This window comes from Pipistrellus hanaki, assembly GCF_964339955.1.
Source record: "Pipistrellus hanaki genome assembly, chromosome: 1".
Classification (NCBI taxonomy): domain Eukaryota; kingdom Metazoa; phylum Chordata; class Mammalia; order Chiroptera; family Vespertilionidae; genus Pipistrellus; species Pipistrellus hanaki.
Genome location: NC_140503.1, coordinates 1,564,738 through 1,579,454, shown reverse-complemented (window position 1 = coordinate 1,579,454; position 14,717 = coordinate 1,564,738). Strand labels below are relative to the sequence as shown.

At 47.8% G+C, this 14,717-nt stretch overlaps 1 protein-coding gene across 2 annotated transcripts in view; it reads right to left on the bottom strand.

The window, feature by feature from the left end:
* Positions 1–14,282, bottom strand: part of PPP1R13B (protein phosphatase 1 regulatory subunit 13B) — a 69,705-nt gene extending 55,423 nt beyond the window's left edge. For both annotated transcript variants that reach the window (XM_084896040.1, XM_084896041.1), the window contains exon 1: positions 14,057–14,282. In XM_084896040.1, coding sequence (XP_084752166.1) covers positions 14,057–14,065 — 9 coding nt within the window. In that variant the 5' untranslated portion in view covers positions 14,066–14,282. The remainder of the gene's footprint in view (positions 1–14,056) is intronic.
* Positions 14,283–14,717: the final 435 nt, after the last annotated feature.

The window sequence follows — 14,717 nt, the reverse complement described above, 5'->3', positions numbered from 1 at the left end:
AAAAAAAATATATATATATATATATATATATATATATATATGTATTATTGATTTTTTACAGAGAGGAAGGGAGGGAGAGGGAAAGAGTTAGAAACATAGAGAGAGAAACATAGATCAGCTGCCTCCTACACACTCCCCATTTGATATGTGCCAGCAACCAAGGTACATGCTGTTGCCCAGAATCGAACCTGGGGCCCTTGAGTCTGCAGGCCGACGCTCTATCCACAGCCAAACCGGTCAGGGCTGGAGTGTTTTTTTCAGCCAACACTATCTTTTGGGCATTTTCCACGAGGACACACAGTCTGCTTCATTCTTCCTTCAGGCTACAGATCACTTCCCTCTGTGGCCCGCCATAGTTCGCTCAGAGGCAGGCACTGTCACTTTCCCTCACAGAAAGATAAGCTCCCACAGGTCCGGTGTCTTGTCTAAGGCCACCCAGCTGGGAAGCCCAGGGCCGGGGTTGGAACAGGGCCAACCTGAGCCTGGGCGCTCGCACACTCCTGTCCCACACTGGACCTATTTTGCATGTTTCCATCAACTGGACTACAAACCCCTTGAAGACAGGGGATTCGGGTCTTTAAGTCTCCAGTGGCTAGCACTGTGTTGGCCCATTATAAAAGTTAACAAATATTGTTGTGTAAATACCTGCTGACTGCCACCTTTTCTGTCCTGCATTTATCTTCTCTACTATGCCATTCACATCTCCAAGAAGCATACAGAGGGGGCACAAACACACCTGTGGTAAATACAGCTCCAACACCCTGCACAGAACTGCTCCCACGCTAGGCCTGGGTCACTTGGCTTCTCTCATTTCAGAATTCACATGTAACTCGAGCCTGGAGCCCCCGGCACCCCCAGGAGCTCCCCTAAAGCAGCGCTTAGGCGTGGAGGCCCTTTACCAGCTCCTGCGCACAGCTAGGAAGTTAGCACTAGGAAGGCTCCTCAGCATTTGTGGGCCCCTCCTCGCTTTGTAGGAATAGAGAGTGTAAGGAATGGTTCTGACCAACAAATAAGGCTTCACTACACAAGAAATTGAAAATTTCAAAACAAAAGTGTAAGCCAATTAAACATAGATTGTTAGGTGGTATATGGGGAGAAGAGGAATATGAAGGCAGTGAGATTTTGCCAAGATCTAAATGTCTATTTGAGCCTCTAAAAAACTGAACCCTGAGTCTACAGTCTTTCCTGCCTGGTTCCATGCTGGTACAGAATGTTCCCCTCAATACTCTCTAGCCCCAGGCTTTTCTGAATATTAGCTAACCCTGCCAGAAACAGGTTCTTTTGTATCATTAGCCATAAAGCATCCCATGAAGAAATTTTAATAGTTTCCATAACAAAAACAGCTGACAGCCAGGCCAGTGTGGTTGAGCATCAACTTATGAACCAGGAGGTCACGATTTAATTCATGGTCAAGGCACATGTGTCACGAGCTCAATCTCTAGTGTGGGGCGTGCAGAAGGCAGCTGATCAACGGTTCTCTCTCATCATTGATGTTTCTCTCTCTCCCTTCCTCTCTGAAATAAAAATATATTAAAAAACAGCTGGCACACACACACAAAAGTTCATTTTTCCATTAAATTTAGTCATGGAACTTAGTTATTTTGACTTTACTACCAAAAGTATGAGCAGCTACTATTACTACTGTAAAAATATCCCATTTTCCCTCTCAGTTACCCCATATAAGCCTTCGTATCTATTGTAATAACTAGCAATCTTTCAAAAGGACTCCTATCAGAAACCAATTGGACCATACACTTTCTCTGTTAACAATATTTGAGGATTTGTTCAATTCTAGAGACAAATAACCACATACGATTATAAACTGGGGTCTTGGGTTTGTCTTATGGCAAGACACTGCAGTATAACAGGCACAGGAGGCCAAAACCCACAGTGTAAGGCAAAGCTTCAGCTTGTGCATTATGTAAGTTGGACACATTTACAAATCACTCCACTTGTTTAGGAAAGGGTTCCTGAGCCCATCCCGGCCCTGGGCAGGCTTGGCACACACACAGCCAACAGGAAGGCCCCTCCCTGAACCAGGAGCTGAGGCAGACACACCAGGGAACTGCAGTGGGAAGCTGCAGAGAGCCGGGCGAGCCCACGGAAGGCTGCGGAAGGCTGCCGGCCCCAGAGGCCAGTCCGGAGAGACTTCTCAGAGGAAGCTGCCGGCCGTAGGCTGAGACGAAAGGAGTTCTCCATGGAGGGAAAAGAGTTCTCCATGGAGGGCGGGAAGTTGTGAATGGGAGCCAGAGCCGGCAGATTGTGTTCTAAGTAGAAAATCCACTTTGTTGTGTGCACACTGGGCCGCAGGGTGGGGCTGCCACCAATGGCAGATGAACAGCCCTGACCAGATGCTCCTGCCCCAGTTAGGCACTGCTTACTTCCGTGCCATTTAGCGCCATACCACAACGTGCTGGCTTCCAGCCACACCTCACTCCAGAGCAGCGGTCACTAACTGGTGGTCTGTGGACCGCTGAGTCCACAAGGTCCAAAAGGTGGTGACTGCTGCTCTGGATGATGATAAAGGACCTCCTTTTAAATGTCTTCCACTTGCGAGACAATGATCTTCTTATGTTTTGGTTTTATTTTTTATGCTTTTCTACTCTAAATACAAATAATATTAGAAGGTAAAACTGAAAGTGTGTGAGAATATACCGATGGAAAAAAGACTAGGTAGTCGCCACACATGCAGGACTGGTAAAATATTTCAGAAAGAGGGTCATTTAATTATAGCACTAGTAATTAAATGTTGGTAAAATCATTATTTCAAATTTTTCCCAATTTTAATTATAATCCTAAATCCTTTCATTATTAATTACACTATATCTGTGATGGTTAAGCAGCCTCAATGTTGCAGCAAACAAGAAATTGATTACCCAAAGACATCGATTAGATAGTATTCTCACAAAGTTACAACTTAACATCTTTCTTTGCCTGTGAAAACTTGTTCAATGCCCATCAGAAATTATGCAGTTTCCAAAGCAAGAATGACTTTAAAATGGAGCACTGACACACCACCATCTAACATTTTGGAAGAATGACTATTTGGGGGACAATAGCATCCACCTATAGTGCTTACTAAATGCCAGGGACTATTCTTGTTAATTCTCACACGAGGGTATTTTTCCATTGATTTTTAGAGTGGAAGGGAGGGACACGGACACACACACACACACACACTTGAGGTAGTGGTGTGCGAGGTGAAATTGATGTGAGAGAGACACATCCATTAGATTAGTTGCCTCACACATGTACCCCAACTAGGGCTGGGGATTGAACCTGAAACCCAGGCACTTGGCCAGGGCTTACAGTTCTTTATAGTACACAGATGTGGCCACTAGCCACACAGGGCTATAAAGAACTTGAAATGTAGGTAGTTCAAAATGAGATGTACTACATATGCGTAAAATATGATCTGGAATTTTGAAAGACTTAAAGTGAAAAATGTTAAAATAAAATGTTTATGATTGAAATCTATTTTTATTGATTTCAGAGAGGAAGGGAGAGGGAGAGATAGAAACATCAATGTTGAGAATGAATCATTGATCAGCTAGCTGCCTCCTGCACGTCCTCCACTGGGGACCGAGCCCACAAGCCAGGCATGTGCCCTGCCCGGGAATCGAATAGTGATCTCCTGATTCATATGTTGACACTCAACCACTAAACTACACTGGCCAGGCAAGAATAATGTTTAAATTATATTTTGGATATAGTAAGTAAAATAAAATATATCACTAAAATTAATGTAACTTGTTTCCCCCACTTCTTATGTGGCTACTAGAAATTTTAAATTGCATGTCTAGCTCACTCTATGTTTCAATTGGACTGAGCTCGTCTAGAACGTACCCAGTTGCTGTCTGCATTATTGATATTTACCTTTTCTGGTGGCTCGGTCATCACAAGGAACTTCAGCTACCACCGTGTGTGTAATCTGTAACTGTGACATCTTTGGTGTTGACCCAGGTCAGGCTGCCCACCCTCAGGCCTCAGACCACAACCCCAGGTTGTACTTAAAGCTGTGTCTTCCTACGGTTTCCGTCAGTCTGTCTGCCCACAGCGACACCCCTCTAGCAACCTCAAATGCAGCGCCTGAGGATGTGGAATGAGACTGTGCAACCTGGGAGGACAGAGGTTAAGTGAGGGCTGACGGGGTTCTCCGAACAAACTGGCTTCAAGGCCAGGCTCTCTGGTGACAGTCTGATGGCTCAGAGACCCTTTTCTGCTCAGAGATCCTAGCAGATCCGTCTCGTCGACTCCAGACACCTCACATCAACTGTAACTTCGACTGGAGCACTTCATAGCCCTGCTCAGCTTAAACTCCTTCAACAGAAGTGTCAGCCTGAGAAGATGAAAGATTTCTGGAGATGGTGGTGGTGATGGTTGCTGAGCAGAGTACTTGATGCCACAGAACTGTACACTTAAAAATGGTTAACATGGTGAATTGTAAAAACCACCTTCAGCCCGGCCAGCGTGGCTCAGTGGTTAAGCATTGATTCGATTCCCGGTGAGGGCATGTGCCCAGGTTGCAGCTTCGATACCCAGTCGGGGGCATGCAGAAGGCAGCCGATCAATGATCCTTTCTCATCATCGATGTTTCTCTCTCTCTCTCCCTCTCCCTTTCTCTCAAACCTTCAACAGTTTCATATCTTTCTCAGGATCAAGTCCAAACTCTTAGGCAGGTCACACAGCCTCAGAATCTGACCTCTCCTGCCTTCGGAGCCTCCCCGTGCTGCATCTGGCCTGACGTTCCCGGCACTGTCCCTGCATACACCGCGGGAAACTAGATCCCAGTGCCCTGCACATATTATTATACCTACAGGCCCTTCCCTATCACCTGCACCCCTTTTCCTCATCCTTCTAAACTGCATCCCTGTCACCTCCCTGGTGAAAGTCCCCAACACCCCAAGATGACTCCTATCACACCGTGTCCCAACTACCCCTGTGCTCTGTCCCCTGCGAGCCTTATCTTTCGGAATGGCACTGTTCTGTGTGTGTGACCGTGCCCCATGGGAACTCGCTAAGACAGGACTGTGCCCAACCCCAGCACAGAGGCAGCATCCAGTGGTGTCCCTTAAACACCACGGAGGCCACTCAGTAAACAAGCCCTTACTGGGAGCTACCAGAGGTGGCAATGCCCTCAGCATGGGAGCCTCGGGTGGGAAACGAGGCCCTGCTTCCACAGAGCACACGTCAAAGAGAGGAGGCCCAGGAAGGGGCGTTTGTACCAGGGAGCCTGGAAGGTGTCCTCTCGGTAGGGCAGAAAGCAGCTGAGTGATTCTGTAGGTCATAAACCACTAGCTGCGGTCTCCATACAGAAGGCACTGGGAAGAGAAGGGAAGCCTTCATTTTTAAGAAAAGCAAACCCTTCCCTCTCTACCCTATCAACGTGACGGGTGTGCAAAAGCCACCGGGCCCTCAGCGTGGACAGAGCGTGGCCCCACTGGGGGCAGGCCCTGACAATCTTCCCAACTGTATCCCGCTCGCCAGGCAGCCTCACGGTTGCTGGACAGGACTCAGGAAGAGCAAGCATCCAGAGCTCATTCTGTATCTAACACAGTGCTCTAGGTACCTGACACCTCACAACCGCCTGAAGAAATTCCCTTATTAAGCCCATTTTAAAGAGGAAAACAAGGCAGAGGTTAAATAACTCACCCAAGGTCACAGAGCTAGGAAGTGGCAAAGCCAGAATTTGAAACGAGGCAGTTTGGCTCCGGAGTCTGAGCTGATACTATGTCACACCCTTTCACATTTTGTGTTTCTTTCCACAAAATACTTTGTTCCTATTGGAGAGTGTACTTTTTCCTGTTAATCCCCAAAGTGTCTTTCCTCACACTGTGACCAAACTTCACTTCTCATTTCTAGTTCTATCACAAAAATCTTCCTATACTTTGATCTCATGTGAGGTTAACTATTATTTACTGATAGTACTCTCAAGACAGCCATTAGAGAGAAATATAAACATTCAATAGAGTAAAAGCAGGACACAAACCACCAATGCAGACAGAATACACGGCTGTAAAAGTGTATATGGATAAACTACAGAGGTGCTGAAAGCACACGGATGGGGCCCAGGCCAGTCACTTCCAGGGAAGCTTGATCTAGTGGGGGTCAGGGTGGGGCTGGTAAGCAACCAACAGGCACAACAGTCGACGTGTGTGGTGTGCCACAGGACCCAGGCAGCAATTGAATATGCCAAACCCCATCAAAAACCACCAGCACATGGCAAAACACTTTCTTTTTTTACTATTATTTATTATTATTATTATTATTATTATTATTATTTATTTTTAATATATTTTATTGATTTTTTTTGCTCCCCTCCCTCCCATACATACCCTCCCTCCTAGAGTTTTATGTCCATTGGTTGTATTTATATGCACGTATACAAGTCCTTCGGTTGATCTATTATCTCCCCCCGATTTTTTTTTTAATACATTTTATTGGCAAAACACTTTCTTGCTTGCTATATTTAAGAAAAGATTTAGGATTAAAGAGTAAGGCCTTTTTGCATCTAGCAGGCATCTCAAACAACACAGCCAGCATAAACCTCATTCTCCCCCACAGAGCCCTCTAAATCCTTTCCTTCTCAAGAGTTCTCTATCGGAAAGGAAAACAAGCCTGGCTGCTGAAGCAATAAACTTGTTATCCTCAACTCCAGCCACTGCCCTTCCTTCCTCTCTCTCTCAGTCACAAGCACAGTTACATGTGGGCACACACTCACACTATGCACACTTGAAAGCAATCACACTTACTTGCACACACATTCACTCTCACACGCACTCCATCAACTCTACTTTGCCTGTGTCCAACACTTCTTTCCGTATCACACCTTCTTTCATTCAACAAACCATCACTGAGCGCGGACTATGTGGCCAGCCATTGGGATAAGCACTGGTGGTAAATAGCAAATAAAAGGTGACAGCTCCTGCCTTCTTAACAATAACAGGACAAGAAACAGACATCCACCAAGCAGTCACACAAACAGACTGTAACTATGCCAAGTACTGCAAAGACACACCAGGCAAAATATTCAGAAAGCAGATAGTGGCGATGGTGTGCAATCTTGTAAATACCCTAAAAACTGCTTGAATTATACACATTACAAGGTGCACTTTATGGTATCTGATTTACATTTAAGAAAAAAAGGGGGGACACACCAGGTTGAATGCCTGTATTGGTGGATTTGGTCAAGGGAAAGATGGTGAAAGCATTCCAGAGAAAATTAAACTTATTATAAACTAGAGTCCCAGGTGCACAAATTCGTGCATGGGTGGGGTCCGGCCAGCCTAGCCCCAATTGGGGAGGATCATGGAGGGGCCTGTCGGGAGGAGATGGCGGAGGTTGGCCGGCTGGCCAGCATGCCTCGATTGGGGCCTGATCGGTGCTGGACTGGCCAGGGGGAGGGATTGTGGCTGATTGGTGGTGGGTCCCGCCCCCAAATGGGGTGGAGGAGGCATCTGGGGTCAATAGCCGGGGAAGGGACCATGGCAGGTTGGCTGGCGGGCCCCATTCCTGATCTGGCCGGTTCACTGGCTTTTTTATATATATAGATAACTAACACTTACTGAGTATTTACTACACAACAGGCACGTTTTCCTTTTTATCATCCTAACAACCCTACACAGTTACCATTATTTTTTAAAATATATATTTAATATAATAATATTTTTTATTCATGTCAGAGAGGAAAAGATAGAAGAAACATCAATGAGAGAAAATCATTGATAGGCTGCCTCCTACATGACCCCTACTGGGGATTGAGCTGGAAACGCAAGCATGTGGTCTCAGCAGACATCAAACCATATCTCCTGGTTCATATACAGGTCCAACACAACCACTGAACTACACCAGCCGGGTCATGGTCACCATTATTATCCTCTGCTTAGAGACAAGGACCTGAGGGTTCACATAATCTTTCCCTGAGAGTCAATAAATAGTGATACCAGAATTCACATTTAAGCCAACTAACTCTTACTTGCTATAGTGAAGTCATCTAGGCAATGCCTGCTACTCAGACTTACTTGTAATACAACTAGAGGCCCAGTGCACCAAACTCATGCACGGGTGCAGTCCCTAGGCCTGGCTGGCGATGGAGGTGTGAGCGTCTGGTATGGAAGGGCAGGTCCCAGCTGACCTTTGGGCCCTGGCAGCACCTGGGCCCCCTGGCCCCACTCCGCCTGAGTCATTGGGCCCCTGCCCGGCTCCCTCAGTGCCTGGGCGACGGGCAGCAGCCCTGCCCTCTGCTGCTTGTTGCTGTCTGGGGGCTGATCAGGCCCTGCTTGCACCCATCTTATCCTGGTGCCGCTGGCACTTTCTGTACTGAACAGCACACTTAATATTTTGAATGTCACTTATTAATTTTAATAAAAACTACCGCATTTTTCCAGTCTTCTACTCTTCTGCATGATGTCACATACAAGGATTTTTATTTTACAAAATCCAGTGACAGCAGATTTAAGATTAATGTCTTTTTGCATCTAGCAAGCATCTCAAAGAACAGCCGCATAAAACTCACTCTTCCCCGCAGGGCCCTCTAAATCTCTTTTAATCAGTATGAACAACAGTCATACAGCTACCTCTGCAGCGAAATAAAACAAGCAAGCAAGGAAATGTCCCAATAGAACTCGATCACCACCATGCCTCCATTCAGCCTTGAGCCATAGGCTGTGAAGTAACCATGGCAACAGCACTTCAAGGCAGCAACCCACCAAACTTTTACTGAAAAACTATTGCCCATCTGTACAAACATATAAAAAAAAATGCATGCTTACATAACGTCAATATAATAACCTGGTGATATTTTTAGCTTCTATGCTGCTAAAAATCCTAAGTATCTCTTAAGCATCTATACTGACATGGTCTGTTCAAAGTAGAATGCTGAGAAAAGGAAGATACATTGAACTCATTTACATTTAAAATGGCATTGTCCCTCAAGAGGGTGGAAACTATCACTTTTTATGAAAACGATTCACCTCGGGATTCTTTCCAATCGTAAGTTCCATGTGAACGGAGCACGGGGGGAGTCAGCCAACCTCAGATTACTAGCGCGGCTAGCACTTGCCTTGACTTCAGCAAACTCCCCGAGGGACTGGCCCAGAGGCCAGGAGTTTAGGCTTTGGAGACAGTTTGTTTTCAAACCTTGCTGGACCACTGACTAGCTGGGGGACCTTAGCCAAGTTTCCTCAGCTCTTGAGCCTCAGTTTACCATAGACATGCAGACCGCACCACAGAACCTATGACACGGTGCTCTGGCACAGTGCCCAGCACCATTCTCTGAGCTCACTATTACCACACTGCATTGTAGGAAGGTAAAGAGCTGCAAAACTTTATGGCTGTGCTCAGTACTGTAGCCTTTAGAAGAGCTATCCATGCAGACTATTCTTAAGTTCAATAAAACTAATAATAAAAGCTTTTATATACACAGCTTTGTAGGATCAAGGCTTTGCTTTTCCTTTTGTAAAAAATTTTGGCAGTCCAAAGGCTAGAAATAGTTTTATTATTTTAAATGGTAATATTACGTTTGTAATTTGTGTTTAAAAATAACTTCTCCATAGGTCATTTCAGAGAGAGCTAATGAGACCAAAACCAGGAGCTCTTCACACTGTGACCTAAGATTTAAGTCCTCCATAGGATGTAATTGACAACAGTGCTATGTTCTCCTGAGGAGATAGAAGATTTAGCTGCTCATACCAGTGAATAGTGATGTGGGAAAGTAAATAAAAGTTTTCCAAGTTTCAAAAAAATTATCTAGTCTTTGTTTACTGAATTAAGGCTATAAATTCAAGCCTATCAGTGACTTAATTATTAATTTACAATAATAGTGAACACCTACTGAACTCTTCCTAGCCACTCTATCACACACAGATACTTGGGCAGCTTACTAAAAGGCTGCCAACACAAAGTGGGCCAGGATGCCTCAACCTTTGATGTAGCCAATACGAATAGTACTGTCCTTCATGCAAGTGTCTGCTATACATCAAGTTTGGGACCAAAATAACCACCTGGTAATCACCAGGACCAACTCATTTTACAGAAAAGAAATGGAAGCCCAAAGAGTTTAAGTTCAGAGGTCACACAGTTACTAGCTAGAGAGGACTGGCAGCTAATCTCCCTACTTCAATTTGTTGTTTTATCAATTACGTGACCGCGGATGGCTCAAAAAGAGGAAGACCTATGCTAATACCTCTAAGTGTTTCAATATAGTTGGGAAGACACTGAAATAAGTGACTATTTGCTTAATGGGCGTTAAATATTAAACACAAAATAATGTAACTCATAGACCATAGTTCCACGTGGTGAAAGGGCGCCTGGGTCAGAGATGAGGGGAGCCAGCTAGTCACACTGCGTGGGTGCACTGGAGGTAAGAAGTCCTACCGCTAACATAACCAAAACACTACCACCAGCCTGCTCTTCTTACGAATAAGACACATTTCAGAGCCATAGCTTCCTTTACTCAAGTTAGTATTCCTTTGGCAGAGGAAAAAGTATCCTTAACACCATTAGCCATATATAATGCACAAAAAGACGTAGCAACTGCAAATGTTTGCTCTTTTTAAAAAAAGAATGATGCTGACTAATGATCAAGACAGTTTTCATGCTTTAGGCTCTGAATCAGGCAATTCTTATTAAAATTCTTATTTCTATCAGAGTTCTTTACGCATAGCCTAAATGCTTTCAGGTCCAGATTTTAGGGACAAGTCAACAAATAATCTTTAAAATATAGCCCATTTTATTTCTTGGGAAAACATCCTTAAAATGTCTTCCACTGACCAATAAATAAATAAATAAATAAATAAATAAATAAATAAAACAGGTGAGTAACTACAGATAATAGCATGCAAAACTATTTTGATAAGGGGAAATTCCAAAATGTAACTTAGTTTAAAAGTAGACAGTCATGGGCCGAAACTGGTTTGGCTCAGTGGATAGAGCGTCGGTCTGCGGACTGAAAGGTCCCGGGTTCGATTCTGGTCAAGGGCATGTACGTTGGTTGCGGGCACATCCCCGGTGGAGGATGTGCAGGAGGTGGCTGGTGGATGTTTCTGGCTCTCTCTCTCTCCCTTCCTCTCTGTAAAAAATCAATAAAATATATTAAAAAAAAAAAAAGTAGACAGTCATGGGACTCTATGTAGTGGGCAAACTGAAGACTTCTACAAAGACTTGAATGTGTCAGGTGAGAACCCAGTTGGATGTTTTCCCATTTATTCCCAACAGCTGGGAGGATGGGCGCTGCAGGAAACCACCGGGTCAATTCCAAGTCGCCACAGACACCGCACACTGACCGCCAATTTTCAGATAAACTAAAACACACTCTACACTGGTGGCCACTGAATACACGTGGCTGCTGAGCAGCTGGGATGTGCTGGTCTGAACTGAGATGTGTTCTCTAGCGTGAAGCTTCCCTAATCCATACTGAACTCCACCAGATTTCAATGACTTAGTACAAAAAAAAAAAAAAAAAAAAAGCTAAAACATCAAATTATAATAATAGATGTTTCATACAATTACGTGCTGAGATGATTGTATTTCTGATATAAATGAGTTAATAATAGCCATTATTTTATAAATACCACCCTTTTGCTCAGCCAGTGTGGCTCAGTGGTTGAGTGTCAACAAATGAACCAGATCACCATTCAATTCCTAGTCGGGGCACATGCCCGGATTGCTGGCTCAATTGCCAGTGTAGGGTGTGCAGGAGGCAGCCGATCAAAGATTCTCTCTCATCACTGATGTTTCTTTCTCTCTCCTCCCTCTCCCTTCCTCTCTGACATCAATAAAAATATTTTAAAAAATAAAATAAAAACACCACTAGAAAATTTAAAATTGTGTCTGTGGGGCCCGCATTATACTCCTATTGGAAGTGCTATTCTCTACAAACTGCAAAAAAAAAAAAAAAAAAAAAAGACCCAATCTTGCGTCAGTGATTCATCGTGATGATGAACACCAAATACACAATAAAGAAAGAAAATCTTATTCATGTCTTGGGTATGTATTTTGAGATACTATCAAGAATCACATGTCATTACATTTACAACCAACCCCAACTGTGTTGAGAAAGACTCGATCCTACAAGTAGCATTTTTAGGGATCAAGAAGGAAATACAAAGTTAAAGGGCACCAAGAGGGGCTAAGGGAAATACATTCTGTCTCTAGAAGGCACTTTAAGACAAAAGCAGGGTGTTCTAGTTAATAGCCCTGCCTGTTTTTTAAAAGCAGTGTTTGATTGTTTTGAGGATCATGAAGAAATTTCCCAAATGCTAGCTAAGCAAACGTCTTTAAAAAGGAAAGTTGGCAGGACAGACTAGAAACCAACCATGCAGAGGTAAAATGTATGAATGTATCATGTGAAGACTATAAACCAAGTGTGGTGTTTTTTTAAACACGGTACTTAGAATGAAACATTATGCAATGATAAAATCAGTCAAAATTTTGTAGTTAACCTTCAATATTACTGTAGCATAGTAATACATCAGCCCACTCTCACAGGTTTAACTAAAACTGCCTTCAAAATTCCAAAACACCCTAATGTTCCAAACCCAGCCAGTGAGAATCAGGGAGGGAACCGTTTCCAAATACCTTATCTCGCAGGGGGTAAAATTAGAAGCCGACACTTCAGAGCACATTAACCAGAGTAAACATCTGCGTGGCATCTGGCTGACAGGCACTTGGGACACATCATTCTGTCCGGCTGCAGGAACGGCCCACGGGCACGTCCCCCTCAATTCCGGGTGTGGAGGCCTTGACTTGTTCAAGGTCACAACGCTAAAAAGTAGCAGAACCAGTACTGGACTCTGAACCTTCTGATGCTCATCCAATTCTCCTTCCCTTAAAGACAAGTCCTCCATTGAAAACCAAATGTTTAGAAACACCACATGCCCGGATGCCAAAGAAGGATCTAAGGATCAACCCGGTCAAACCTTAAGACACTGCAAACAGGATGGACTGGAATCCGCTCAAAAATCGGGAAAGATTATCCAAAGAGGAAATGACTTGGGAGCTCGGGGGGTCTGATCTGAATGTCCTTGGGCCCAGCCCTGCAGAAGGCCGGTGTTCCAGTGGAAAACGCTGGTGGCTTTCAGCGTAGAGGCTGCAGAGTAAGAGAACGATTTTGCTGCTTTCCTGTGAGCGTGCTTGAGAATTTCACTAAATAAACAGGCTCTGGGAAAACCAACCCATCCCTCTGGGTACCCCCGCCCGCATTCTCTTCCTGTGTCATGACCTTTGCTTCACACGAAGCTGGATTAGAGAACTACAATTCAGCACCCATGGCCGTTTAGAGGGCGGGAAGGGAAGGCGAGGGGGGTGGGGCAGGGGCCGGTGCCTCCCGCCCGGCAGGATGCGTCCCGGACGGACGGCGGGGCACGGGCGGCGCCACCAGCGACGGGCCTGGCCGCCTCCGCAGCGCGGCGACACCGGGGACGCAGAGGCTCCGACCCAGGCGGGGGCTCCGGGCGGTCTTCGAGCCCCCCCCCCCCGGAGCTCCTGCCTCAGCAGCTTCCGGAACCAAGGTCCAAACAGCAGCTTCCAGAACCAGGGTCCAAACAGCAGCTTCCAGAACCAGGGTCCAAACAGCAGCTCCCAGAACCAGGGTCCAAACAGCAGCTCCCAGAACCAGGGTCCAAACCCGCCCCCAGGTGCGCTCCGGCCCGCCGCCGCAGCTTCCGGAACCAGGACGCGGGCTCCAGCGCGGGGCGCCGCACAGGGACCCGGAGCAGAGCCCGCACGGTGCAGGCGGGCAGAGGCGCAGCGGCCCCGCACCTGGGCGGGCGCCACGCCACCCCGGCCTCGCGTCCGCCCGGCCTGAAACGCCGGCCCGACCCCACCTCCCGCCTCCCCGCCCGGCGGGAGGGCCGCGGCCCCGGGGGACCCGCCCTCGGACCCCCGCCCGGCCGCGCTGACAGCCCGGCGCCCACACCTGCCGCCCGGGGTCGCGGGGCCGGGCCACTTCCTTCCCCGCCCGCCCGCCCGGCTTCGCGCGGGGCCCCGGGCGGGGAACCGGGGAGGAAGGAGGCTTGGCCGGCGGCCCGTGGAGGAAGCCGCCGTCGCCCGCACCCACCGGCATCATCGCGACGCGAGTCCGCGACGCCCTCCGCCGCCTGACAGGACGCTCGGCGCCGCGCCCGCCGCTCCGGCCGCTCCCAGGCCGCGCGCCGCCGCCGCGCTCTCGGGCCCTCGGTGGCGAGGCGGCGGGTGCGGCGCCTGGCCGGCCTGTCGCGGCCGCGGGCGCGCTGCGTCGCTCGCTGTCCCGGGACCCGCCGCCACCGCCTCAGCCGCCGCCACCGCAGCCGCCTCCGCCTGAGCGCCCCGCGCCGCCCGCCGCAGCTCTCCTCAGCCGCAGGCCACGCCCCCGCGCGTCGCCCCCACAGGCCAGCCGCCAGCTCCGATTGGTCCTGGAGAGACGGGGGCGGAGCCTGGGCGGGGCCCCGCCCTCCCAACTCCCCCCGCGGCGCCAGGTGCGTGCGCGTCCGCGCTCCCGCGGTGGGAGGGGCGCGCTGCGGACGCCGGGCCACCGGCCCCCCCGTGGCGGCCTGGGCACTCCGGGCCGCGCGGGACCGAGACCCCGGACTCCCCGAGACCTCAGGCGTGGGAAAGCGGAGGCCCACAGAGGGAGGGACCCCGGCGGGACCCCCGCAGCGAGTCACACCGAGGCCAGGACTCGAACCAGGCCAGGACTCGAACCGCGGCTCCGGGAGACCGTCGGGGGCGGGGCGTGCCCG